This window comes from Rhagoletis pomonella, unplaced genomic scaffold, assembly GCF_013731165.1.
Source record: "Rhagoletis pomonella isolate Grant_MI unplaced genomic scaffold, Rhpom_1.0 Rhpom_scaffold_04793, whole genome shotgun sequence".
In the NCBI taxonomy this organism is placed as follows: domain Eukaryota; kingdom Metazoa; phylum Arthropoda; class Insecta; order Diptera; family Tephritidae; genus Rhagoletis; species Rhagoletis pomonella.
Genome location: NW_023463341.1, coordinates 784 through 14,408, shown reverse-complemented (window position 1 = coordinate 14,408; position 13,625 = coordinate 784). Strand labels below are relative to the sequence as shown.

Below are 13,625 nucleotides of genomic sequence, written 5' to 3'. Positions count from 1 at the left end.
TGAAGAACAGCAAATCACGCATAGGTGAGGAAGTTAACTCAGCTGCATTATTTGTTTTTTTGTTTTTTGTTTTACTAATTAACCCTCTCATTTAGGGATTTGGCTGCCCGTAATGTGCTGATAGATGATCACAAAACTTTGAAAATATCCGATTTCGGTCTATCACGCCATGGTATTTATACCAATACGAAAACTCGAAAGGTATGTATTTTTATGAAAAAATTCTAACGCGTAGGCTTGAAAGTAAAAATTGCACATACAATTTTTAGTTTTATATTATTTGGACATGATTTTTCGGTTGATTAAAAATTGTAGAAACGTACATTTCTCGCCGCTCATTAACTGGACATATTTTCTTTTGGTTTAATGGTTGGTTTGGTTTAGTTAAAAATCTGCACATCTTTTTTTAATCATTTAAAAACTAGCTATGATGTTTTTGGCGTTATAAAACTAGCCATAAATCTGTGGTCATTTAAAATTTGTTAATAAATCAGTCCTAAACTTAACGCAAATTTTAATTACATAAAACGTGAATATAACATTTAAAATCAAGAAATACATATGTATGTACATTTTCTATTATCCAAAAACTGAGTATAAATTTGTAAATATTTAAAAGTTAAAAATTGGACATAAATTTAGCGCACCTCATTAATTTATATTGTTTTTGGTAATTTAAAAACTGCACATACATTTTTGGCAGCTCATAAATTGGACATAATGAATACGACTTAATTTTAGTATTAATAAATGAATACAAAAATTTCTCAAGCTTTTCGTCAACTTCAACCAAAACGAAAAACTGAAATTTGATGGGTTGTTTGACGCGTGAAGGTCATGGTCAATTTGACCATGTAAGGTCCCTATAAAAGATTAGCACAAATATTTGGTCATTTAAAAAACAAGAAAATTTGTTTGGCATTATAAAAACTGTTAATTTAAAAGCTGTAAAAAAATTCAGTTTGACATAGTATAATTTTTTGTCATTTAAGAGCTGGGTGTAAATTTTTAATTAAGGGTTTTGGTCTTTTAATAACTAGACATAAGTTTTTAGTTATTTTAAAAATGAATCAACAGATTTATGGCCCTATACATAAAAAATAAAGTAGCTTTAAAAAAGGTTTTTAAACTAAAAAATGTATGAAAACGTCATTTTACAAAGCTCTTTAAATCTACTTTATTTTTTTTAATAAGCCTATTAGTGTTATAATCTTTCGTTTTTGAAAAATGGCCGATAGAAAGTAGACAACGACTATTGAACGGTAAATGCTTTTCTTGTGCAGTTCCGTTCGTATTTTGTGTCAACGTTTTATAAATCTAAGATTTCATACATATTTTGTGTCACATTCATACATCCAAGCTTACAATCATTTATGTCCATTCCTTAAGTGGTAAGAAAATTAGGTGCATTTCTCAATTGCTCAAAGTTAATCCCCAGTTTTTAAGTAGCCGAAAAATTACACAGCAGTTACAGTTACAGTTGCCCGGCTGAGCAGTTACACTTGCCCGGCTGAGCAACCCATGTGCGAGATGAGATAACCAATCCGAGTGGAGCCTTGGGTCACGGCAGAAAGAGAGGGATCTTCGGTGGGGCCACTCCGACTTATTTGGTTTAAGGGCTCACTGAAGTGTGTAGCGTCTGCTCACCAGTAGGAGCGGCTGCAAGCGGGTGTCTGCCTTGGTGCAAGCGGCTCGCTATATAAACGTGTATGCGGTTGCGAAACCACCCCCACCCAGCAATGGGTTGAGCGCTGGGATTGGGACCCGCCACGTAAAAGCAGGCTCCAAAGAAAAAGGATAACATAGCCTCGGATGAGAATCAAATGACCAGATATGTTTGTCCAATTTTTGAATGGCCAAAATTATGCCCAGAAAAAATCGTTGCCAAGTTTTTAGTGCCCTTTTAAAACTGACCAAGAAATGATGGCCAGTTTTTGCAATACAAATATTTTTTCACAGCCCTTACACTTGGTATATTTATGTGCAGTATTTAGAAGACAAACAAATATTTCCACCCTTTTAAATCACAAAAAGCTTACATTCAGTTCTCAAATGATCAGAAATTTGGGTGACCAAAAAATATTCCCCTCTTTTTAAGGGAGGAAAAATTATGCCAATTTTTAAACGACCTAAAATGTATATGCAGTTTTTAAATTATCAAATAAATTATGGCTTAAAATCCATGTTCAGTTTCATCATCAAAACATGTTCAGTATTTAATTATCAAAAACGTATGTATATATGCATGTACAGGGTCCACAGGGTCCGATGGATTTCGCGGTGACCTTGGATCTGACTTTGACCTTGATTTGAAGGTTATTTCAAGGTCAACTTTGAAATTTAAAATGAGAACCCCTATTTGCAACCTCGGAATCGGAAAGTGCTTGAAATTATACGATCAGATATGCGCTTGCTTGAGTCATCTAGCGCCCCCAATGTAAGGGCATAACTGAACGTATAATTTCACTCTCTTTCCCATTCCGAGTTCAGAAATAGGGGTCCCCATCGAAATATTCACAGTTTACGCTGAAATAACCTTCAAAATTAAGGTCGAAGTCAGATCCCTCTGAGAAAATCGTCCATCCCGGAACTTTTGACGGACCCTATATGTATGTTTGTAAGTGCATATGTACTATATAATCTCCAACTAATCTCTCATCCGCAGCTACCTTTACGCTGGCTCTCAATTGAGGCAATTCGCGACAATGTGTACTCGAACAAAAGTGACATCTGGGCATATGGTGTCGTTTTATGGGAAATTGGCACCTTGGGCGCTTCGCCATATCCTACTATCAGCAATCATGAGCTGATTCCATATTTGGTGTCCGGTAAACGACTGGAAAAGCCAGAAATTTGCACTGATCAAGTCTATGCTATTATGACGCAATGTTGGGATGAAAATCCAGAGGAGCGACCAACTTTTGCCGAGCTCTACAAGGCTCTAAGCCCACGCACGGCTTACGTTGATATTAACAGTCTGAGTGATGATTACGTCTTTCCACCTATTAGTAATTAAATTTACACTAAGTATATATGTATACAATAAACTATAAAAACAAAAAAAAACAAAAACACAAATACTTAGGAGATTTAGCATAGAATAAGCTGTGTGTAAAGTATATATATAAATACTTAATATGATGTATTAATTTTTGTAATTAATAGAAATTAAGTAATTTTTACCGTCTACTAAGAATAGTTTCATGTGCGTAATTTATAATATCTTGGTACAAGCAAGTGCAAAATAATGACATAGTATTGTATTTAATAAAACCAAAGGCATTTTAAAATAAATATGTATGCACATATCACACAGAACTAAAATAAAACTTGTACTCGTATTTAAGTATGAAGAAAAAATAAATAATTAGTACTTAAATCGAGATACCAAAATGTATATTAAAATACCAAATACTGCTCGTTTTAATAAGGTTCGCCCAGGTTTACTCATGCCAAGTGTAAACAGACCCTTCTGCACTTGAGCATTGCATTGGGAACCTTATATTTGACATCGAAAAGTAAGTGAATCACAAATAATCGGCCCTATTATGGTTGTCGACGTCGATGTCGATGTAATTTTTTCATAAAAAAATAGCCCTCATTCGCCCTAGCCCTAGTTTTACGAGAAACACCTTTCCGCAAAAATACTGGGGTCAGCGTAGCTGGCATTGGACTTGCGAGGTCTATTTTTTAACAAAATATTCGTTATCTGTTCTCTTGGATATACAAGGTGCTCTACAGGAACTCGAACTCCGCAACTCTCTGCCAGCGTTGGTTAACAATCTCTTCCGAAATCGGGTCATCAACTCAGAACTACTTATGACACTCCTATGTCAAAAGGATGCAGTAAGGGTGACTACCTAAGCGGCTGTGCTCTCACCTCTACTATGGAAAATTTCCGTTGACAGCTTGCTTAAAAGAGGCAGAAATAAGGCGCGTTAGGGTAGTAGCTTACGCCGATCAGATAGGTCCATTCAATATCAAAAAAAAAAAAGAATTGAAGAATTTTTACCAGTACTTGCAAGTTTTTACTGGAAATGCAATAACCCAAAAAATTGCAAGAGAGAGGACGTAACAATCCGCTCAAAAAAGCAAATCCTGTAAAACCTGCAAATTGTGAAGCATCTGGAACGCATCTAATTCTTGCAAGTAAAAACTTTACTAGCAGGAATTTGCAGGTGTTAAAAAATATGGCTATGTTTCAAATTCAAATGTAAACAAAGTGGTTTAGAGGATAATTTGATAAAACAAAATTAGTGAAATGAGAATATAGATGAACAATTGAAATCTAATATATATGTTTTTTTTTTGATTTTTATGACGATTGGAATTACTCCCAAGAAAAAGAAAATTGCGCGATGAAACTTAACCATCAGAAAGTGTGAAAATAACTAAGTTGTAAGTTTTTACCAGCTGATAATTTTCTCCTCCTCTCTATTTTACTCTCTATTTTTCTTGTACGGCCTCTCTGCAAGTATTTACTGGAAAATTTATTGAATGGACCTGAAATTGTCATTACGACTACGGAAAAAATTGGTAGCCCGAAATAATCGCATACAAGGCCTACTAAATAAACTACACCGTGGTTTTGGACAACATAACATGACATAAAATAACATAAGATAACACAACACAATACAACACAACACAACACAACACAATACAACACAACACAACACAATTGTTATACGATATTGATTAACTACATAACAGAAACGGACTAATAAAATAAAAAAGTTATATTTATATTCTGCTATGTAAGTCGTTTCAGTCAAAAAGGTAAATGTTGTTTTACTATTTAAATTTTAGTATTCAATGATATGTTTGAGACCAATTGGAGAATCAAATTGGAGATCAAGTTGAGAACTAGTATATTTTTAAATTGAGAAACAGTCTTATTTTCGTACAAAGAAATGCCCTTTTTGTTGAGAACGCTAAGATCCTCCATTTGAGGTACCGTTGAGAAACAAATTAACCTCAAGTTGACCTGAAACCTAAATGTTTGTTGAGAAAGACCGTAATTTCTGATTATTGGGCTTCTCGACGGTACGAACATTTTTTAATTATCGATAGCATTTCTTTCTTACAATCACGAATTAGTATCGATATTTGTACTTAAAATCTTAGCGTGCTTGCAACCCTGTATGTCTAATGTTTACGAAAGATATCAAAGGAAAAATGTAAACGTCATCTTTTCTTCTCCTTTGTTTTGCCGCGTATTTGTTTGAAAATATTTTTGTGAATAAATTTTAAAATCTTCTTTATATATATATCTCCAGGTTAACTAAAACGTAAGAAGTACTTGCGGTTTAAATTGTTCCCAAATGCAATTGGAATCCAACGATTTACGAGCAGCCAAACGAATACTTGCCAAACTAGTCGATGACGCACTGCTGGAGTACGAGCGTAATTTGGCTGATTTAGATGAAGATTCAAGTAGGTTTCCAGCGGTTCTAAAAACCCTAAATAACATCCTTTAATTGATATAGATTTGGAAGCACTACTGAACCACCTATTCCTGCAACTCAAATCACTTTTGGGAGATATTCTTGTTGAAGCTTTGAGCATTTTGGACGAGCAAAGTATTCAAATATACACATATGAAAATAGTGAGCTTGCGGAAATACAAATAAGGCGTCAACAGTGCAAGAGCTCAATTTGGTTGTTTCCACGCGTCAACTACTGTACTTGTACTCAATTCAAAGTGGGTGTGTTGGGATTACCAGACGAATTGCAAACAGCGAGCCAAACTTCTCACAGTGAAAAATTAGAAAGAATAATTACTTGTGCACACGTTTTGGCATTGCGTCTGGCACAGTTGTTGCACCCATCTCCATCAACTTTCAAAGTGGAGTCAGTGTCTGAGCAACAATTTAAGAGTCTACAAGAACGAATGCATAGCAGTTTTATAGAGATACACGCAGAAGATAGCACGGATTGACAATAATCGAATGCAACATTCAAAAACTCTTTATGAGAAAGGCATCTTAAAGAATATAAGGATGTTAACACAACGGCAGTACTCGAATTTTAAATTCGTGGCACGTTTGGATCAGATCAAGACTTTCTATACAGGCATTAAATCATTGAATTTTGAAAATGTAAGTATCCAAATGTACTTGAATTACAAATGCAGTATATGCAATATTTTCTCGAACAGAATGGAAAATTCCAAATTAGTGAAGACGGCGTACGTGTCACAGTAGAAGAAGGCCAATGTGTACAAGCCAATTTGTATATGACCGCTTCGTGCTTTGCTGAATTTCACGTTGTAGATATGGTGACTTTTGGCATAAACATGAATATCATATCCGAGTGTTTGGGTCTCTTTGCTGGCGTTCCTTGCAGCTTAAAAATGTTCTACAAAGGTCATGGAGCACCACTTGTGCTAGTGCTGCGACCCAACGACGAAGCTGATATTTCTGCAGAATGCTCCATCAAAACAACCAACGTTGATGATGTAATCGATTACAATCTTGACGAGAACAGTTCTAGTTTGAATGTCGTCTTTGTGAGGGGCCCGTCGTTAGCGCATCTCTTTCAAGAGTTAAATAAAGCAGCAGACGAGTTGAGAATTACTTTATCGCCACGACAACCACATTTTAAAATCGAAACATTAGGTGTGGTGAAAACCGAGACGTTTGTTGAAGTAGCCAAAACTAGTGATATGATGATGTTATTCAATTGTCGGGAGACTACATCGGCATGTTATCGTAATACTGAGATACGTCTGACGCATAAAGCGTTGGCGGCCGCTACTAAGGTAGCAATAAAAACAGACTCAAGCGGTTTATTGGAAATGCATTTCATGATGCAATCCGAAGAACAGGCGGAGGTGTACGTACAGTTTTATATAATGCCACTAGCAGATATTTGAGTTCCTTCGCGCTGCTTCTTTAAGGTATCCAATGTAGTGAAATAAATGTTTTTATTTAAACCCGTTCTAGGTTAAAGCTATTACTCATGCAAATAATTGTTAATTATATTTGTACTAATTTAATTTTAACTCTATTCATTTTTTTTTAAATTGTTTCGTTGGATTATAGAACATGCTAAAAAGTTATTGAAAATAGCAAGATAATTAAAAATGTTACGAACGTTTTTAGTAATTTTTCCCGAATAATGTTGGATTTCCACTCGGCATTAAATGGCAAAAATGGCAAATGACAAAGTCGGGCGTTAAAAAAAATCGTGTCATTACATTAAAGAAATAGTCATATAGTTCATTTTCTCATGGCATTTTTTTTAAATGGCATACACTGTCATTTTAATGGCTAGTGGAAATTCGGCATAAGCCACGATTAAAAGATGATATTTTTTAAAACTTCGCATGTTATACAAACTCATTTGCTACCTGTTATTATTATAACGAGCGTAAATCACGTTTGAAGAGTTGCTTTTACCTGCCATCATTTAACAATTTCGGTATATAAGCAGAAGTCCTTTACAGAAGGTTCATTTGTTTTCGAAGTGCAGTAATAACAAAACATATTTTAAAAATATGTTTCACCAAGTGTTTAGTTTTTGTATGATGTTAATATTTTTGTGCTGGCGATCATTCGTAATTGCGCAGAGTGGCCATTCAGATGAGGAAATGATACAACTGGCGGATTTATTAGGTTTAAGTCCGGCTAGTGCACGACTGAAAAGGCAGCCATCGCTGAGGTGAGTTGTTAGGAAAATTTCGTGGTTATTTGATGTACATTTAATTATAATTTACTTTCCAAATTACAGTAATTCAGCCACAAAATTTTTGCTTGAGGTTTACAAAGAAATAAGTGATGAAGGAGATTCGCCCGAAGTCGAGCAACAGACGAGACACCGACGTGCAGTTGCTGATGAAAACTTTATAACAGCTTTTGATCGTAGAGAGATAGAACTCAGCAACAACATAATCACATTTGCTAGTAGACGTAAGTGTATCTTTGTTGCAAATTTATTTTTTCCAAACTGATTTACCTTCTCGTTTTCCTACAGCCACACCTTTCACAACAAATTCGGCACTCTCCGGTGATATGCTACTCAATTTTAATTTAAACGATATACCATCCGATTTGGAGTTAATTCACGCAGCAGTACGTTTATATCAAGATCCCCAAGTAGGCAGGCACGGCATGAGTGCGTTGGCGTCGCAACAACGTAACTTTACCATTTCTCTGTACCAGCCAGTTGGTCAATATTTGCTCGTCGTTGCCTCTATAAACGCTAGCACTGACTTCAGAGGTTGGCTGGAATTGAATGTAACCCATTTATTCAACAACTGGCTACATTTTCGTACACTGCAGCAAACGCTCTATGGCAATGAAGTACTTGTTGGCGTCACAATGCATTCGCCGCTTGTGGGAGCAGCTGCATCCACATCAGCTTTTAAATTACAACAATTGGCAGCGGCTGATGTGGGATTAGTACCAGCGCATACGCAATCTGATAGCCTTGGTTTGCAGCCCTTCATAATTGGTTACTTCAATGGTCCCGATTTGATGACGAAAATGAAAAAGCGTTCCACAAAACAACATAAACGTCGTGAGCGTCATGTTGACGCCTTTGGACATAAACCGCCGCCAGCATTGTCGCGTTTTACACATCCGGAGGCAATCTACGAGCAACCAAAAGCTTGTGAGCGCCGCAATTTTACATTGGATTTTAAATATTTGGGCATGGAGAAATCCGTTATTGCTCCAAAGACTTTCGAAGCTTACTTTTGCTTGGGTGAATGCAACTTCCCCTTGGGTACGCCCATGAATAATGCTACTAATCATGCAATTGTACAGACATTGATGCATCTGAAGCGACCAAATCTACCCAAACCATGTTGTGTGCCGATTAAGCTGGCCTCTATATCAATACTCTACTCCGTTAATGAGGATAGCGTAAATTTGATGCGTTTCTCGCAAATTGTCGCCAAGGAATGTGGATGCCGTTGAAGATGGGAAATATAAAATTATATTAATTTAAAATAATGTGGATGAAGCTTACAACTGCAATGTACAAATGCTTACATAGATATATATGTATATATTTAATATTGTAAATTTTTACAATGAACAAAATGAGATTTTGTCTTGCTTAAAAATATGTTCTAAAGATGAAATTTAAGTATGTGCGTGTGTGCAAACATATATAAATGAATTAACAACAATTTGCTTGGTCTGATTGTCCTTGGGGTAAGAATACTCAAAGTATAAATTGAAACAAGCTCCTAAACTTCGTAGAACTGCTAATATATACATAATTTGGAAAACTCAGGCAAAACAATTAAATAATTTAATTTCGTGACTTCTTCCGATATACGATTGTTTTCATTTAAGTTCTGCAGTCTAGAAATCATGAGAATTTTATCAACATATCCAGAAAATTTCACTAGTTCTTCAAATCTAAAAGTATCAACCGTTTCATCATCAGCTGTGAACATATGTACATATACTGCCTTTCGAATATTCGAATTGTTTTAAGTTCTTGTAGGTTTATGAGTTCCAAGAGTAAAATCATTCAATAACTATAACAATTTTATAGACCTAAGAATAAGAATTGCACTTTAAAATTGAACTAAGCTCAAAAAGGCACTAGCGCAGAAAAGTTTGTAACATAAAATACGAACTAGTAACGACGACTTTTTCTTTCCCCAAATCAGTTAGCATCTTAGCACACACTTTATCCAATCGGACATTTCAATTTCGATAACATTATCTTGATTATGGTCCTTGCGTTGAAAGTAGTCGAATGCGGCAGTCAAATGCAGCACTGCCGAGGCGAAATCACTTAATCGCAAAGTGCCATCTTTCCGAATATAGCGTTGCATCAGACAGTTCATAATCTCGGTGCTTAACTGGAATCCGACATCATAGAGCGCATCACGCAATCTTTCGGCACGTAAAACACCCGCCTTTTCCTTTGTGTAAATTTTAAATACACCTTGCCATGATTTCAAATTTACCATAAACGTTTTGAATTGCAGGAAGTTGATTCGACCGGTGCCAGTCTTGTCTTGCAATGCAATCACCTGACGACAGATATCGATGTTGGCACAACCTTTGATATAATCGTTGGGCAAACACGCCTCCAGCAGTTCGTGTAGTTCAAAACAGTTGATTGTTTTATTCTCGTCTGCCAGCTGCATGAACACTGGCTCATATTGGCATACATTTTTGATTTTAGTTGTTTCAACTTCGTTCTTGAGTGCTGGGAAGGGGTCGAGTAGCATCATGGTTTGTGTTTCAAGCAGCGATAGACGCAAAGGAGCAGTACCCAAGAAGCGTACAGTGAAGCTAGACTCTTCGCCAGGCTCGTATGTGGTTGGCATGAGCACATATTGGCCTACTTCCAGCTGACAGCGATAGCTGACGTGCCGTGTGTTGCCGTAATCGGAGTTCAGGAAGCTAACCTGGGTTTTGAAGAACTCTTTGGGCAGGCATTCGCTGAACTTTCCCTTGCCGCCATTCGCTGCACCACTTAATTTGTACATTGAAAATCCTATGACTTTTGGTTCAACAGCTGTGTGTTGGTTTAAAGCCACCACAATTTCCTGCTTTTCTTGAATATTCAACAGCAGTTGTGGATTTATGTGAAATGATTCATGATTTCGGCAACCACCTGCTGTGACACCACGCTTCCATTGGCCCTGGAACATTTTCATTTGCCAACGCTTTGGTCGATCTTGTAATGTGAGCTCGTCTTTGGCTGTATCGGCGTCAAGATAGATGCATTCGAGGCTGGTGTACGTCTGTGTGAATTCAAGGAAAGACATCCAGAATTCACCAACGTCGAGTTGGCCAAAGAGGCGGTCACGTTCTTGCACCGAAACACGCTCCCACGATGGAGACATTGCTGACCAGTCGCCTTCAAATGTAGCATTGTTATCGAAAGCGTTGCAGGAAAGTGGATCTTTCAAACGCACCAACTGCACTGCATCTCCCAACAGCGTTTCCACTTTGTCCAGAGACGAAAGTCTGCCCAAAACAAAAACAAATATATATCAATGATTTCAAGAAACGGTTTTAGCAATTCTATTGGTGTGCACTAAATTGTACGATACGTATTAGTACGGCAATACAAGTCTGCCTACGCACTCGCTCACTCACCTGTAGTTGACATTGAACGTAATGCCATTCGCTAGTCGCTCAGATGTATTTTTGTGCTGTCCAGCAGCAGCGCCGCCAGCAGCAACAATGCAAGTAACAATGCAGGTGGTTTCCAGATGGGATTTTAGTTGCTGCGGTCTCAGCATATCTGTAGCATTGGTGCCCGTTTTAAGGGGAATGCACTCGACTACACCACCAAGCAGATCACTGAGACCATCGGAACGTGTGCCATATTTTAGTGCTTCATAAGATCCATGCAATTTGGCAATAGCCTTTTCCAGCAGTGAAGCCCAATAACAATGTGAGGCTTGTGGCTGCAAAAATGCGAGACGACCATTTATTGTGGGCAGACGATCGTCCACAAGCACTTCCACCCACTCGCCGCACCACCATAATCGAAAGCGAAAAACGCCGTTTGCTTTGTCTAGACTTTGATCTGCAGGCACCACGCGGTAGAATAGATTGCGTAGTGAATGCAACACGCCCAGGCATGACACCAACCAACGATCGCCCATTTTTCCAGGAATGACGTCAAAGTTCTCACCTTCATTTACAAAGCACGCCTGCTGTGCATCGGCGAACTCTGCAATGCGGCGCCATTGGAAAGTGAATGGTGGAGTTTGGTAATAGAAAACTGACGATTGCACAGCTGCGAAATCTGGGTCCTCCCACAGGACTTTGCGCGCGACACACTCAGCTTTGATACGCTCATATCGTGAGGTCATTGTGATGTGTTACAATTTCACAAACACCTGTTGATTTCATGTAATTAACAAATACTACGAAGTGCCACCGCGACCACTTGTTGCTGATTATTGTGTGCTCCTATAAATCCAATTGGAGGTAGTGCAACAACAAGCACATTTAATTTTAATACTCCCTGTTAGCAAACACTTGGCTTCTTGCAGATCCACACATCAACTTTTAATAAATAGTTTATGGACTAGCCGCTACAAAATTGGTAAGAATTCTAATATTCTTAACGCGTACGCCTTATTTTTGGAGTTCTTTTCCGTTGACCTTGTTTGATTGAATTCCACAATCAAGTCGATATCAAATGTGCACACACGGCGGATTCGACAACAAAGTGAAAGTTGAAACAAAAAAATTAAAGCAGAAACATGGAAGAGGAAAAGAAAACAAACTGGTGTAAAATATTGGGCAAAATGTGCGCCTGCGCAATTGGCTAAAACGTAAACTGCAAATAAACACAAAATACAACTACACCATGCTGGCTGAAATTGAGAATGGTAGAGAAAGGAGGAACTGGTAAAAATACGCAGGGTTGCATTTGCAATATAGTAGAAGAAGTCTTCAAGGGCAGTTTTATGCAAACATTTTTATAAAAAATTTATTGTTTAAATGTTCCCATAAAGTAAAAACTTTAACTGGCATATGTCTCGGTTACGAATTTGTTTATTATTTTATTTTAATGTGGACTGTAAAATCATGTATTGGTAATGTTAAAGAGCGAAAAACACCGCACAAGCGTCTTGTCAAACATAGCGAAAATTCCCTTTAGCTCAAACATGTTGTGTGGTGTATAGGGGGTGCTTTAGGGTTTGACAAGCTGTTTGAGGGAAATTGAACAAAAATTGAATTTTTTTTATTTTTGACCGTCCTGTTGAAATTTGATCAAACCGCTTGTGTTTGGTATGGATGGCATCATTTGCAAATTTTCACCGGAAGAAAATTAAAATTATCCGCATGAACGAGCCTTGTTTGTATGATGTATGGCGAAACGGGAAAAGTAGGTTTGAAGTATGCTTGACAAGCTGTTGGTGTGGTTTGTTTCGCTCTTTAGTTATTGCCCACTGTTTTTGTGTTAGACGGTGATTAGACTGCGTTTATACACGGAAACTTTTGTCGACGCGATTTTTCACATTCCCTGTTGGTGTTGCTCATTTCATTTACACACGACGATTTTTGTGTATGCAATTGTTGTTGTCAGCTGTGAATCGCTAACTCAATTTACACAGACGAACGAGAGCACAAAGCGTGTTGCCCGAGCACGAGCAATTCGGTGCCCCTCTCCATTCCTCGTCACGCTCTCTCCTACAAACGTCGAGTTGCGGCAACAAAAATCGCCATGTGTAAATGAGCACTTAGAGACGGGTGGCGGGCAGGGTTGCCACTGACGAAAAAAAATATTTACCATCGACTTGAAAAAAATCTACCAAACGTGGGAAATATCTACCAATAACTGTTTTATAATTATTTTAATAAAAACTATAGTTTTATTATTTTTTTATTTATTTTAATTAAAACTATAGTTTTTATTTTTAGTTATTTCAATAAGAATTAAAATTGATCTTAAGAACGTTTTATTTAACTAATTATAAGGTATTTGGGTCGTATTATTGGCATATTCTCAGTTTCCTTCAACCAAAAGCGGAAGTGATGAAACTAGAGGCAACAATGAAACTTTATTATTTGAAAAAACTTCAACTCGAGTTATTATAGACAAATACAGTGACTCAAAAAAGTGATTTTTTTTAATATTCGCAATATTTTTCGAGTAAAAATTGTTTGCTGCTTTAACTAAAT

At 37.1% G+C, this 13,625-nt stretch overlaps 4 protein-coding genes across 4 annotated transcripts; 3 read left to right on the top strand and 1 right to left on the bottom strand.

Annotated features, from left to right (window-relative positions):
• Nucleotides 1-95: 95 nt before the first annotated feature.
• On the top strand, nt 96-3,016 carry LOC118754861 (tyrosine-protein kinase receptor Tie-1-like; the record flags this gene model as incomplete). Its single annotated transcript, XM_036489733.1, has 2 exons — nt 96-201; nt 2,666-3,016. Coding segments are annotated over 2 exons (457 nt in total), but the record flags the coding sequence as incomplete, so codon positions are not given.
• Nucleotides 3,017-5,190: 2,174 nt separating this feature from the next.
• Nucleotides 5,191-7,050, top strand: LOC118754865 (cell cycle checkpoint protein RAD1-like). Its single transcript, XM_036489736.1, has 3 exons — nt 5,191-5,436; nt 5,490-6,101; nt 6,161-7,050. Exons 2-3 carry the CDS (start codon nt 5,952-5,954, stop codon nt 6,875-6,877), a joined length of 867 nt encoding a protein of 288 aa, XP_036345629.1. The 5' UTR covers nt 5,191-5,436; nt 5,490-5,951; the 3' UTR covers nt 6,878-7,050.
• A 264-nt stretch (nt 7,051-7,314) lies between these two features.
• LOC118754863 (protein screw-like) lies at nt 7,315-9,097 on the top strand (the record flags this gene model as incomplete). The annotated part of the gene is given in 3 exon segments (XM_036489735.1): nt 7,315-7,665; nt 7,735-7,913; nt 7,978-9,097. Coding segments are annotated over 3 exon segments (1,290 nt in total). The 3' UTR covers nt 8,925-9,097.
• Nucleotides 9,098-9,119: 22 nt separating this feature from the next.
• LOC118754862 (calpain-C-like) lies at nt 9,120-12,286 on the bottom strand. Its single transcript, XM_036489734.1, has 2 exons — nt 11,079-12,286; nt 9,120-10,946 (listed from the first exon to the last, which is right to left on the bottom strand). Exons 1-2 carry the CDS (start codon nt 11,801-11,803, stop codon nt 9,632-9,634), a joined length of 2,040 nt encoding a protein of 679 aa, XP_036345627.1. The 5' UTR covers nt 11,804-12,286; the 3' UTR covers nt 9,120-9,631.
• Nucleotides 12,287-13,625: the final 1,339 nt, after the last annotated feature.